Source organism: Perkinsus marinus (genome assembly GCF_000006405.1).
Source record: "Perkinsus marinus ATCC 50983 genomic scaffold scf_1104296966482, whole genome shotgun sequence".
Taxonomy (NCBI): Eukaryota; Perkinsozoa; order Perkinsida; family Perkinsidae; genus Perkinsus; species Perkinsus marinus.
The window spans coordinates 8,183-20,107 of NW_003203876.1; the positions used below are offsets into that span (position 1 = coordinate 8,183).

Sequence of the window (11,925 nt, forward strand, 5' to 3'; positions counted from 1 at the left end):
AAATTATGATATGATGAGGAAATACAGTAGCGATTAAGCTGTACAAGAATTGAGGCTATGAAGTCTTTTAAAGACCTGGTTCTTACATCCACCCAACCAGAGAGAAATGAAGAGGGTGTGGTATGACGGGAAGTATGGTATCGTTATAACCTCCAAACTGAATGAGCAAAAGCTCTTGGGTGGAAGTATACAACAGTTGCGTTAAGCATAGTAGGAACACAAGACAGGACAAAACGGTACACTCATAAACAGACTTGTGCAACCTGTCTCTAGCGCTACTAGGAGGTATCATTCATACCACTAGGGAAGTATTGGACTTGTGTATGAGAGAATTTGTGGAGCATTAGTGTAGTAGTTATTACAGTTGTACTACCAGTAGTACTACTCAATGACTCAGGAGCAGCAGCCTTCTAATGATAATGCGGGACCCGCTAGGGCTTCTACTACTAGTCGTGATAATGGGGATGAGTCCCTTACTTCTACTACCCGAGCTGAAGAGAAGTATGAAGACTCTTCTACTTCATCTAAACACAACCGTACCAAGTGGGAATCCTTCTGTTATTGGGTTTGTATGATATTCTGTTGTCGACCTCCACATGAGATGACAGATGAGGAGAGAGAAGAATGGGAGAAGAGGAGTTTCTGGGATAAATACAAAGGAGCATTCTTCTGTTTTATTCGTTACTTTATTATGTTCATTATTGGTATTGCTGTTGGTATTGGTATATTCTTCCTTGTACTCTATTGTATGGGTATTATTGGTGGATCGAGTAATAACAGTACTTCTAATACTATCGATCTTGGTGAACTACAATACCCGACTGTCGTATCTGGTTATACTAACCTCAGTATTACTATCAGTCCTATTGCAGCAGCATCAGCTTATGATCCAAAGGATTACCTTATCGAAACTCAAGTTGCCACTGGTGGTAGTGGAGGTGGAAGACGTCTACGTTCTGATGGTCCATGGACTGTATCATTGGAGGTTCCCTATGATAAGGACCATCCCACTACTGCTACTCTAACTGGATTAACTGCTGGTGAACAGCTCCTTATCCGTTATAAGATCGAGATGGAAGATTGTCGTGTTAGTAGCCCATCAGTTGCCGTAATGGAAGGCACTAAGAATCCTACTGCCCCGAGTGCTCCTGGTAAGATCATCACCTCCTCATCTGATGTCATCATCACTTCTCTATTGTAGGTTTAATGGCATTCGATACATCTACTAGTAGTGTATCAGTTAGTATTGTACCTCCCACTGCCACTAATGGTGCTGATATAACTGGTTATGTTATACAGCATGCTTTGGTGAATAATGTTAATGATACCACTCCTGATAGTAGCTGGACTAAGGCTGAGATATCACAGGATGATGCTTCTAAGGTGAGATGCTCTACTGTCAGATGTCTTCATTAGATTCCCCTTTCCTTCAGCCCTATACTGTTGATGGTCTTTCATCGGGTCAAGTTGTGATACTTCGTGCATCTTCTGAGAACTCTGCCGGTGATAGTGTATACAGCAAGCCGTACTCAATGATCGCAGATAAGCCCAATGCATCAGTGCCTGATAAGGTTGGTGTGGAAGTCCACTTTTCTATATTCATTGGTCTGTGCTGTAGGTATCAGATCTTGCTGTGCAGTCGACTACGTCTAATTCGGCATCATTGAACTGGACAGCCCCTGCTGACAACGGTGCTATGATATTGAGGTATATCATCAGTGAGGGTGATAATACCTATACAGTTGATGGTCATGATACATCATACACTGTAACGGGGCTTAGTCGTGGTAGCGATTATACATTCTATATTGTGGCTAAGAACTCTCAAGGTGATAGTCCAAAATCAGATGGAGTATCAACTGCGACAACTGAGAGTTGTGAAGCCGATCCTCCGAGTAATGTTATGTTGCAGACGCCTTTCTCTGATGGTGTAAGTGTAAGTTGGAGTAAAGCCAATAATAACCCTCAATGTGATCTACCAGTAACTGCTTATCGTGTTATTGATGATGATGGTAATGAACTATGCCAAGTAGCAGCTAATGATGATGATGGTGCTCTATGGTGTGATGTTACCGGCCTACAGCCCAGTACTTCCTATAATATCAGAGTACAAGCTAAGAACTCTGCTGCTGGATGGTCTACTAAGTCTTCATCACCTGTTAAGATGGCTACTATTGCTAGTGGTAAATGCAACACTAGGGATCAGATTAGATGGTGGGTGACGACCACTAACCCCGCCTACAACTCCATGGACTTTACTGATGCTATCTCCAAGTGTGGCGTTCAAGGTCTTGGAAACGCCGATAAAGTGTCAAGTTGCCTCACTGATTACACTGAGGACCCTAGTAAGACTCCATTCAATCTACCACCAATAACTGATGATTGCTCCATGTGCTATGGTGTGAATGGTGAGTGCTCAATGAAGCACTGTAGTTTCCCATGTGGACTTGGGTCTAAGATTACCTCTCCTGAATGTCTACAATGCAATGATGACTATTGTAAACCAGCTTTCTATTCATGTGCTGGTTTGTATCCGGCTATTGCCCCACCTGATCCTCAGTAACTACAGAGAGGGGGCATAGCAACCGTGAAGGTTGACCTCATGTTTGTTTTCCATCTTCGAGTATCAATTTGAATTTTCGGATTGATATTGTTGCTCGATGACCAGTTCTCGAATATCCCAATAGCGGTATTTTCCCAACAGTGTGTTTGGGAGGACCTCGTCGATTTTTAATGGCTACTATCACTATGATTGTGGTCATCTCTTAGATGTGTTATAACAATTGCCTCCCATAACACGTTTTCGTTCTAGTAGCAGCCATCCTTTTGGCACACCATCTTTTTGTGTTGGTTAGGTTATCATCATCGTTAATTTTTCCTCGTGTCTGAGTTATGTGAATAGATTGAATAAGTGCATTCCTTACCGCTTGTAGGCGATTAATTTTCGGATCTTTCATGGTTGCGTTGGTGCATACTCAAGAACTGTACTAATCATTTTTCCCCTTCGTCTTTTACCATGGGAGTTCACAGTACTCTACCATCATCAGATGTACGCCTCAGGGAATTCTTTTTTTCGGTCTGCCTTTCCGCAAAAGGCATCCTTCCAAGCCTTCACGGCTAAATAAGACCGGTTATTCGGTATGTTCAGCAGCATCCGATTGATCGTGGCTAGCGGCAGCAAGCCATATTGCCTTGTCGTTATGACATACCTACTAGTCGGATTCTCCACACACACAGTGAGGAGATAACGCGTGGTTTGAATTCATGTATCTGATTAGTCGATTATCTTGCCACGGTCATGGTCGATCTTCTGCCGTCCAAGACCCTTGTGTTCATACCTGAGCTCAGGCAAAAATTGGATGCTTAAATATATTCCTTATAGCCTTGGGACATTAGTCCGCATGACAGGACTTTCATCGTTCGAAGAAATCTCTGGGACGAGATAGTTACGGTTACCTGCAGTGTGTTTACGAAATATTCGAAAGCCTTTGTCCAGTTTTCACCAGGTCTGATTAGTCAGGATCAAAGTCCAAACTTAACCTACACAGCATCCAGAAAAATGCCTCACCCTGGAATCGAACTTGGGATCTCACTGATGTCAAACCGAAGCGTCTTCGATAAACTTTCTACGGCGTGGAAGAGTATACGGCTGCCGAAGGACTTGTATAACGTTGAAAACGTTCCTTAAGAGATTCAATGTGAATATCACTGTGTGCACGATACCCATACGGGCTGCGTGATGTAATAACCACTATCACTGCCACTGCCACAGCTTGCGCACGCGTGCAAAAGAGAGAACATCATTACCTCTGCCCCTTACACTGTTTTGTGATCAACTCGAAATCCCAAGATACTCTCTGGAATAGAGAACCGGAAAATGACATCCATCAAACTCTCCAGAGAGCCTGCACTTGAAAGGTATCTCATGCAGACGGTGTCATCGACTTCCCTGTGTCACGCTAAGGTCGATGCTGTCCCCTTTTCTGCTTCTGCGACACAGCCACAGGAATGGGGAGTGGGGGATCGGAAGGTTACTGTAAGCGGCTGCCCACGTCAATACATACAACGGAAAAATACGATTGTTGATAGGTAGTGTTCTGTTCTACGCTTGAAAATGAACAATCCTGATGCAGAATCAGCGGAAGGAGGGGGCCTCCATAAGACTGGGTCCTCTTCCACAACTTCAGATAGAGCTAGCAGCAACAAAAACGACTTCAGTATAGGGGAAGCTTCGTCCCCAAAGGCAGCAGAGTTGCTGGAAACCTCACCAGATGCTAGTACTAGCAAGCTCGATACTCTGGAGAAGAGCCGTACCAAGTGGGAATCCTTCTGTTATTGGGTTTGTATGATATTCTGTTGTCGACCTCCACATGAGATGACAGATGAGGAGAGAGAAGAATGGGAGAAGAGGAGTTTCTGGGATAAATACAAAGGAGCATTCTTCTGTTTTATTCGTTACTTTATTATGTTAATTATTGGTATTGCTGTTGGTATTGGTATATTCTTCCTTGTACTCTATTGTATGGGTATTATTGGTGGATCGAGTAATAACAGTACTTCTAATACTATCGATCTTGGTGAACTACAATACCCGACTGTTGTATCTGGTTATACTAACATCAGCATTACTATTAGTCCTATTGCAGCAGCATCAGCTTATGATCCAAAGGATTACCTTATCGAGACACAAGTTGCCACTGGTGGTAGTGGAGGTGGAAGACGTCTACGTTCTGATGGTCCATGGACTGTATCATTGGAGGTTCCCTATGATAAGGACCATGCCACTACTGCTACTCTTACTGGATTAACTGCTGGTGAACAGCTCCTTATCCGTTATAAGATCGAGATGGAAGATGGTCGTGTTAGTAGCCCATCAGTTGCCGTAATGGAAGGCACTAAGGACCCTACCGCCCCGAGTGCTCCTGGTAAGATCATCTCCTCCTCCTCCTCATCTGATGTCATCATCACTTTTCTATTGTAGGTTTAATGGCATTCGATACATCTACTAGTAGTGTATCAGTTAGTATTGTACCTCCTACTGCCACTAATGGTGCTGATATAACTGGTTATGTTATACAGCATGCTTTGGTGAATAGTGTTAATGATACCACTCCTGATAGTCGCTGGAGTAAGGCTGAGATATCACAGGATGATGCTTCTAAGGTGAGCCCTCTGCCACTGTACAGTCGTAATTGATGTTAAGTTTACCTCAGCCTTACACTGTGGACGGCCTCAGTTCGGGTAATGTGGTCATGTTCAAGATTTCTGCCAATAACAGTGCCGGAGAGAGTCCCTCTAGCAAGCCATATACTATGACTACGGATGAACCCAATGCTTCGACACCCGATAAGGTATCATCGATTCGTAGGGTTAATATAGAGGATTCTTTTTAGGTCACTGATTTGACTGACACTGGTAGCACTTCCAACTCTGTAGCGTTGAACTGGACAGCCCCTGCTGACAACGGTGCTATGATATTGAGGTATATCATCAGTGAGGGTGATAATACCTATACAGTTGATGGTCATGATACATCATACACTGTAACGGGGCTTAGTCGTGGTAGCGATTATACATTCTATATTGTGGCTAAGAACTCTCAAGGTGAAAGTCCAAAATCAGATGGAGTATCAACTGCGACAACTGAGAGTTGTGAAGCCGATCCTCCGAGTAATGTTATGTTACAGACGCCTTTCTCTGATGGTGTAAGTGTAAGTTGGAGTAAAGCCAATAATCCTCAATGTGATCTACCAGTAACTGCCTATCGTGTTATTGATGATGATGGTAATGAACTATGCCAAGTAGCAGCTAATGATGATGATGGTGCTCTATGGTGTGATGTTACCGGCCTACAGCCCAGTACTTCCTATAATATCAGAGTACAAGCTAAGAACTCTGCTGCTGGATGGTCTACTAAGTCTTCATCACCTGTTAAGATGTCTACTATTGCTAGTGGTAAATGCAACACTCGTAACGAAATTCGCTGGTGGTTATCTACTACCAACCCCAGCTATGATGGACAGGCATTCACTAAGGAAATCGAGACATGCAGTATCCAGAGCCTTGGTAAACCCGATAAAGTGTCCAGCTGTCTAGTAGACTATACAGAGGATCCCTCCAAGACTTCTTTCAACCTTCCCCCGATCACTAGCGATTGTGGTATGTGCTATGGTGTCAACGCCAAGTGCTCTATGTCGCATTGCAGTTTCCCTTGTGGTATGGGTACGGCTTCCAACTCGGCAGCCTGCATTCAGTGTAATAACCAGTACTGCAAGCCTGATTTCTACTCTTGTGGAGGTTTGTATACGGCCATTGGACCCCCTGATCCGCAGTAATAATGTCAGTAGTTCCTATATTATATGTATCTTGCCATTTGTGCTACTATCCCCATTGATAGCGGTTCATCACGTTTGTGATGCAATTTTCGCAATACTAATCTAGGCAGCCTAAGACGGCTCTTCTCCTTACGATTCGACAACTGCTGTTTTCGACACTTGAATGTTGTCTTGTCAATCAATCACCCACCCACTGTTATTTCCCTCTAGAGTTACTTCCTGGGACCGGGGTCCATATAACTCTCATCACAGCTTACTCCTAGAAGGCATTAGTCCAAGTTGGTATACTTCCGATTTACAAGTGAACACACCATTGAACATGTTAGTATGTGAAATAAATACTTTATCACAGTGGTATCATCCACAGCTACACATCAAGTAGTCGCAAGGTTCACCCAATTCCCCTACAGCCGCATTGTCACCAAGAGCTCGCAATACTCAAAGAGATGGACCAATGAATTCAGCACCGGTCCACAGAATAGGCATTACATTGATACTGGTGGCCAACTACCAGGATTCCGATAGGAAATCGTAGCTCGGATGAAGAGCATCACCACCGTGACCTTGACTATAGTAGGTACATCGAGGTAAGCATCAACATCCGAACCAATCTAGAACGATATGTCATAAGCTTCTAAGGGGTGATGGCAGTGCCACCTTTGACAAGTACTTACTCACAGTAAAGGACCTCCACAGTGGAGGCCCTTGGAAGGGGTCAACAAGATGTGACTGAATGGGTTATTGACAGACTTGTCATAACACAACTAGGTATATGTGGTGCAGTAACACTAAAGTAGTAGTAGTGATGATGATACATTTGAATGGGGGCCGGGGCGAGGATGATAATTTTCATGAGGACAAAATAGAAAACCACTGCCTCAGAAGAGGCCCACCATGATGATGATAACAACAGCTATGCTTAATGTTACACTCTTCTAGTACAAAATGACCTAGACCAAGAATCGTGGAAGCCGGTATCTCCAATGCATGGACTAAGACGTTGATTCCCGTATTATTGATGATGGTGACGCAGCAATCTGTAACATTGAGGTGACCGGCTGGCGACATATCGGGCATTTAGCTGATACATGTCCAGGATTGGCTTCTTGTACTCTCTGAGGAGATGATATGAACTAACTACTGCCACAATACCCCCACTTACCACAGCACAATCATTGCAAAGGCACATGTGACGGCAAGGGAGTACGACTGTTGTCCTTGCTTCACTCAAGCATATAACACATTCACTGGCCATAGCATCAGCCTCATCATCATAATGTCCAGGGCTTGGGTGGCTCGGACTAGGAGCCGCTTCACCGTTGATGGACTCTTCCTCAGAGGACGACGAAGGAGAATTGCCACCACCTTTAACAACTGAAATGTCAAATATCTCGGCAAGGTATCGAACCGGGGACCTCGGTATAGCAGTACGTACTCTTCCCCTCTACAGTATCTCCTATCTGCTCTACTACTTCATGTACGGCTGATTGGGGAGCTTCAATACCATAAATATCATGCATGTCATACGCTTGGGTAGAGAAGAGTACCCTTTGCTTCAACACCTGGTCACCAACAGTTTCACCAAACCACCCGACAGTCGTCCCCATTATACCTTCACGTTCATCATCAACTCCGTCCCCTCGACAGGTGGAAAACTGAGGTAAGTGAGCTGGCCCTGACAAGATGACACTACTAAGCAACAGATGACATCCTAACGGTATTACTGTACAAATTATATCTTTCGAATTTCCATTAGAATTACTCTTTGACATTATCTCAACCACCGCGGGATACCGATGGGAGCCTTTCGTATAAGCGGTGGAGGACCATCCTGCAGGAAGTGGCTGACGACGATCTATTCTCTGAGAAGAATCTTAAGGTTGAGTGAAAAAGATACAAAACAGGTCCATACCTGGACCTCATCGTTGGTAATGATCTTTTGTCGCAATCCAGCATGCGGTAAGTCATACGTGTATGTCCGCACTGAAGATACAAACCTCGAGGGTCCATCACCTCTACCCAGACTACCTCCCTTAATCTCAGGAATATCTGTCGTATGAGAACTGGCATCCCCCACAACAAAGTAATGCAGTCTCACTGTACATGGGGTCGTCGTATCCACCATAAAGCACAGTTTAGGAGGGGTATTGGTGCTGCAGAGATGACCATGGTCTGTTGTATGTGGTAAACTAAACTCACCCGTCCTCGATGAATTTGATAGTGTCCTTTCTCAAGTTGCAGGGATTCTTGACAACACATGTCTGCTTTATTTCCGGTATAGTCTGGACAAGACTGAATGGAGAGAAGGGTGCTTGATAGGGCCTATGGTACAATTCATGAATATCATCCGAGAGGTCCATGGTTCTATCCCACCTCGGGTCTGCTGTCGGGTCCGGGACATATCTCCCACCTCGGAATACATACACCGGTCTCTGCTGTTGTTGGTACGCTGCGGCCTGACAAGAAACCAAACTCAAATCTTATTCTTAGTATATCATGCTGTTGATATACTAGATAGAGTACTTGCAAACGCTGCTCTTGCTGTTGACGTAGTGGAGATTCACCGGACCAGTTCACAGTCGGCCATAAGCCGCTATCCGACTCTACTGCATTCCGACTACCATCATTCTAATATAATCACCTTATACTATACAACTAGCAATACCATTACCGGAGGCCGCTGCCTAGACTGGACTACTATACTAGACTGCTGTTGTTGTTGTGTAGAGTTAGTAGTATCACGCATGGTGGGCCTTGATATACCCATCCAGGATACAGTAGGCCAGAGACTAAAGGATGTCCCTTGCCGTCTAGGACGAGACTGCTGCTCCTGCTGATGCTGCTGCTCTGCTTCTTGTTGGGAATGCTAACACTTGTATATATGGACCAAGTCTCGGTCCAATGGTAGTGTAGGAAAATATGACCATGTTTTCAGTCAAATGATAAAATGTAGTCAATTTTTAATCAGATTTCGTGCGCTTCTACTCATTTACAAATTGTTATAATGCAGTTCTAAAGCTAACCCCAGCATTCAAGAGTGTGATCGATTATATTCCCGGTATTACCTGTGGTGACTGTGTCCGACCACGCCGAGATGAACTGTTACCCATTATAAGGGAATAAAACAGAAATCCTTACAAATATGTATATACCTCCTATAACTCAAAGGAACACCTTCTTGATAACATCATGTGTCGGCCTATCACGTGGAGCAAGAAGAACATGCTCGTCAATGCAACCCAGTATCTTTACCCACTGGGCTACCTAGAATATTCCAGTGTAGAGTACAAGTGTTAGATACCTTATAGAAGAGGATCCAATAGTTGCTGAATAGCATATTCCTCTACAGTTCGGCGAATGATATTTATTCCATCATCAAGCCCGTCAATAGGTTTTTGAAGGTGGGCACACCAAGTCGTGTACACATCCACAATGTGGAGCCGTCTTCTATCAGTGTCGACTATGGCTTTGACAGAGGAGATAGCAGTAACTCTGTGGTCCGCTACTAGTCCTTATCACCACAGATTGATGTCAAGTCCTTTTCAACACTACTATGCTGAGCCGTCGTGGAGTAAAACTAGCAGAACCCGTCGCTTCGCTCCGGGGTTCTCTAGCTCGCTGACGCTCGGGGGTGTAAGCGATATGTTAAGATACACCAGTTAAATTATGTCCTTGTTGCACTGAATCGAGAACGTAGACCTATGCGTCCTTGGAAGTCTCAGGTTGAGATGAAAAGATCAATGTTATACGGAGCGTGACACTTTTTCAAGTAAGTCACGAGATTTTCGATTTCTTTTCCAACAAGGACAATTCCCTCTGAAATTGGAGCACTCGATACCCAGTCACATAGCGGATACCATATTAAGAGGAATAGGTGACACTCGTAACCGTAACGGTTAAACCATTCCATAGATATTCAGACAAGCGCCCATTCTGACCGCTCTCAACCGTGCCAGTTTCTTACGCAACAATCACCGTACTATGCCACGCTCCTTATTCATTCTCAAGCTAACACTTTCGGAGTAACTTGAGAACACGATTCTGCTAGCGGATCGTATGATAGCAAGGACACAACATAGAGTCGCTCAGAGCCGCCCGCTCTGGAGCACAATCTAATCATTAGATGTTACTAACATCATGTTAGTGTGGATGATATGAGATAGTAGCTAGCACATGGTGATTCACATGCGACTGTATGCTATACTGAGCTCTGTCCAGTCATATGAACACACGATACAACAGAGTCGTCGAAAACTCAGCTTGATAGTACACTGCATTGAATAGATTGAAGCGAGTCGGGCAAACGATGATGGACTTAAGTACTTAATCGGGTAGTAGCAAGTCGAACTCCGGATACGAACTTCATAAACCTGATGGGTCTCCATGAATTGCAGATCAAGATGGCGAATCATTCCCTCATGCAGGCTTTACTGTATATCCATGTTGAGTTTAGTCTTTAAACTCATCTGACTTAGAGTCTCCAAGTTAGAGAACCCGTCGCTTCGCTCCAGAACTCTCAAGCTCGTTTTTGCTCAGAGTAGAAGCAGACAGTGAGTGGAACCCTAGGGCCTATTTCACAAGAAACGCTCCTTAAGGTGCACCTTTAATTTAGGAGCAAGGGGCAAGGAGACGTACACCTTACGCGAGGTGCTTTCACTATAGTTGCACCTCGTGCTCCGCACTGAGGTCCGCGAGGTGCATCTTCAGCTTACGAGTATAGAGCATACCGGCGCGTATGAAAAAGTCGACGCAGTGCTCCGATGAAGCTCAAAAATAAGGTTATGGCCATTGAGTACAGCAAACTCAAAAACACTACCATCAACTCGCTCGAGAACAATCGGTCATCACCGTAAAACTCTAAAGCGCCAAGTCGAATATGCAATTGCAAGTCTAATTGTTTGGTTCAGGGACAGAACATCCGCGTACGAGTGGCTCGCCGCGAGACGCGTGGTCTGGCGGGAAAGAGCGGAACGAACAACCGAGAATGGTAAAGCCGGTGCGATAAAGTGCCATAATGTACCACCGGAGCAGTTTCACGGCACCAAGGAGGGGGCTTGAAATATCTCCTATGAGATCGCCTTACGTGGGGAGACTCTCCCTGCTCCTTGTAGGGTAAGGACTCCCTACTAAGGAGCCTTACGGTGAGGAGCCTAGTGACACCTTACCTCACTCGTACCCCGCAAGTCGTAAGGATGTAAAAGTGCCTTGCAACAAAACCGTAAGGTACCTCACAATTTTTGCTCCTTATGAGGGCTTGTGAAATAGCTTTCTAACGATGCGGGAAAATTATAGCGTTATGTGTGTTATCCTGAAGATCGGGAGTTAGGATCTGATGTGAGAGATATAGTGGCAGCAAGTAGTCTATTACAAAGAATTTCGTAAAACGATAAGGGATTACTTAAATAGGACTTTCATACTACAGCGAGCATTCGCTGTAGAGCACACGTTGACTGGGAGAGTGTATTGCGTATGTGTGACATAAGAAGCGAGCCATGGAAACAGGTTTATGAGAATTCCTGAAAGTATTGAAATCGCTATACTCCTACTGAGGTGCTAATCGTCTTTGAAACATCCCTTGTATCCCAAAGCC

At 44.5% G+C, this 11,925-nt stretch overlaps 3 protein-coding genes across 4 annotated transcripts; 2 read left to right on the top strand and 1 right to left on the bottom strand.

The window, feature by feature from the left end:
* Nucleotides 1-691: 691 nt before the first annotated feature.
* Pmar_PMAR028274 (cell adhesion molecule, putative) lies at nucleotides 692-2,563 on the top strand (the record flags this gene model as incomplete). Its single annotated transcript, XM_002769059.1, has 4 exons — nucleotides 692-1,151; nucleotides 1,202-1,383; nucleotides 1,434-1,571; nucleotides 1,619-2,563. The coding sequence occupies 4 exons, from the start codon at nucleotides 692-694 to the stop codon at nucleotides 2,561-2,563; spliced, it is 1,725 nt and encodes a 574-aa protein (XP_002769105.1).
* Nucleotides 2,564-4,114: 1,551 nt separating this feature from the next.
* Nucleotides 4,115-6,455, top strand: Pmar_PMAR028275 (cell adhesion molecule, putative; the record flags this gene model as incomplete). The annotated part of the gene is made up of 5 exons (XM_002769060.1): nucleotides 4,115-4,317; nucleotides 4,636-4,925; nucleotides 4,982-5,163; nucleotides 5,214-5,351; nucleotides 5,394-6,455. The coding sequence occupies 5 exons, from the start codon at nucleotides 4,115-4,117 to the stop codon at nucleotides 6,333-6,335; spliced, it is 1,755 nt and encodes a 584-aa protein (XP_002769106.1). The 3' UTR covers nucleotides 6,336-6,455.
* A 667-nt stretch (nucleotides 6,456-7,122) lies between these two features.
* On the bottom strand, nucleotides 7,123-9,462 carry Pmar_PMAR028276 (mahogunin, putative). Of its 2 annotated transcripts, XM_002769061.1 has the most exons (12): nucleotides 9,401-9,462; nucleotides 9,007-9,201; nucleotides 8,859-8,963; nucleotides 8,709-8,791; nucleotides 8,535-8,657; nucleotides 8,364-8,488; nucleotides 8,248-8,318; nucleotides 8,060-8,197; nucleotides 7,948-8,010; nucleotides 7,771-7,897; nucleotides 7,498-7,709; nucleotides 7,123-7,450 (listed from the first exon to the last, which is right to left on the bottom strand). In XM_002769061.1, exons 1-12 carry the CDS (start codon nucleotides 9,443-9,445, stop codon nucleotides 7,328-7,330), a joined length of 1,410 nt encoding a protein of 469 aa, XP_002769107.1. In that variant the 5' UTR covers nucleotides 9,446-9,462; the 3' UTR covers nucleotides 7,123-7,327. The 2 variants fall into 2 exon arrangements, with proteins under 2 accessions (XP_002769107.1, XP_002769108.1); XM_002769062.1 differs by lacking the exon at nucleotides 8,859-8,963.
* Nucleotides 9,463-11,925: the final 2,463 nt, after the last annotated feature.

What these genes read in the sequence shown, in the direction of transcription:
- Pmar_PMAR028276 (XM_002769061.1), bottom strand. Translation starts at nt 9,445, where the DNA reads ATGGGTAACAGTTCATCTCGGCGTGGTCGGACACAGTCACCACAG. An exon ending in AGCAAGAGCAGCGTTTGCAA is followed by an intron (nt 8,792 to 8,858) that starts GTACTCTATCTA and finishes GTTTCTTGTCAG; the next exon opens with GCCGCAGCGTACCAACAACA. An exon ending in AGTTGATGATGAACGTGAAG is followed by an intron (nt 7,898 to 7,947) that starts GTATAATGGGGA and finishes GTTGGTGACCAG; the next exon opens with GTGTTGAAGCAAAGGGTACT.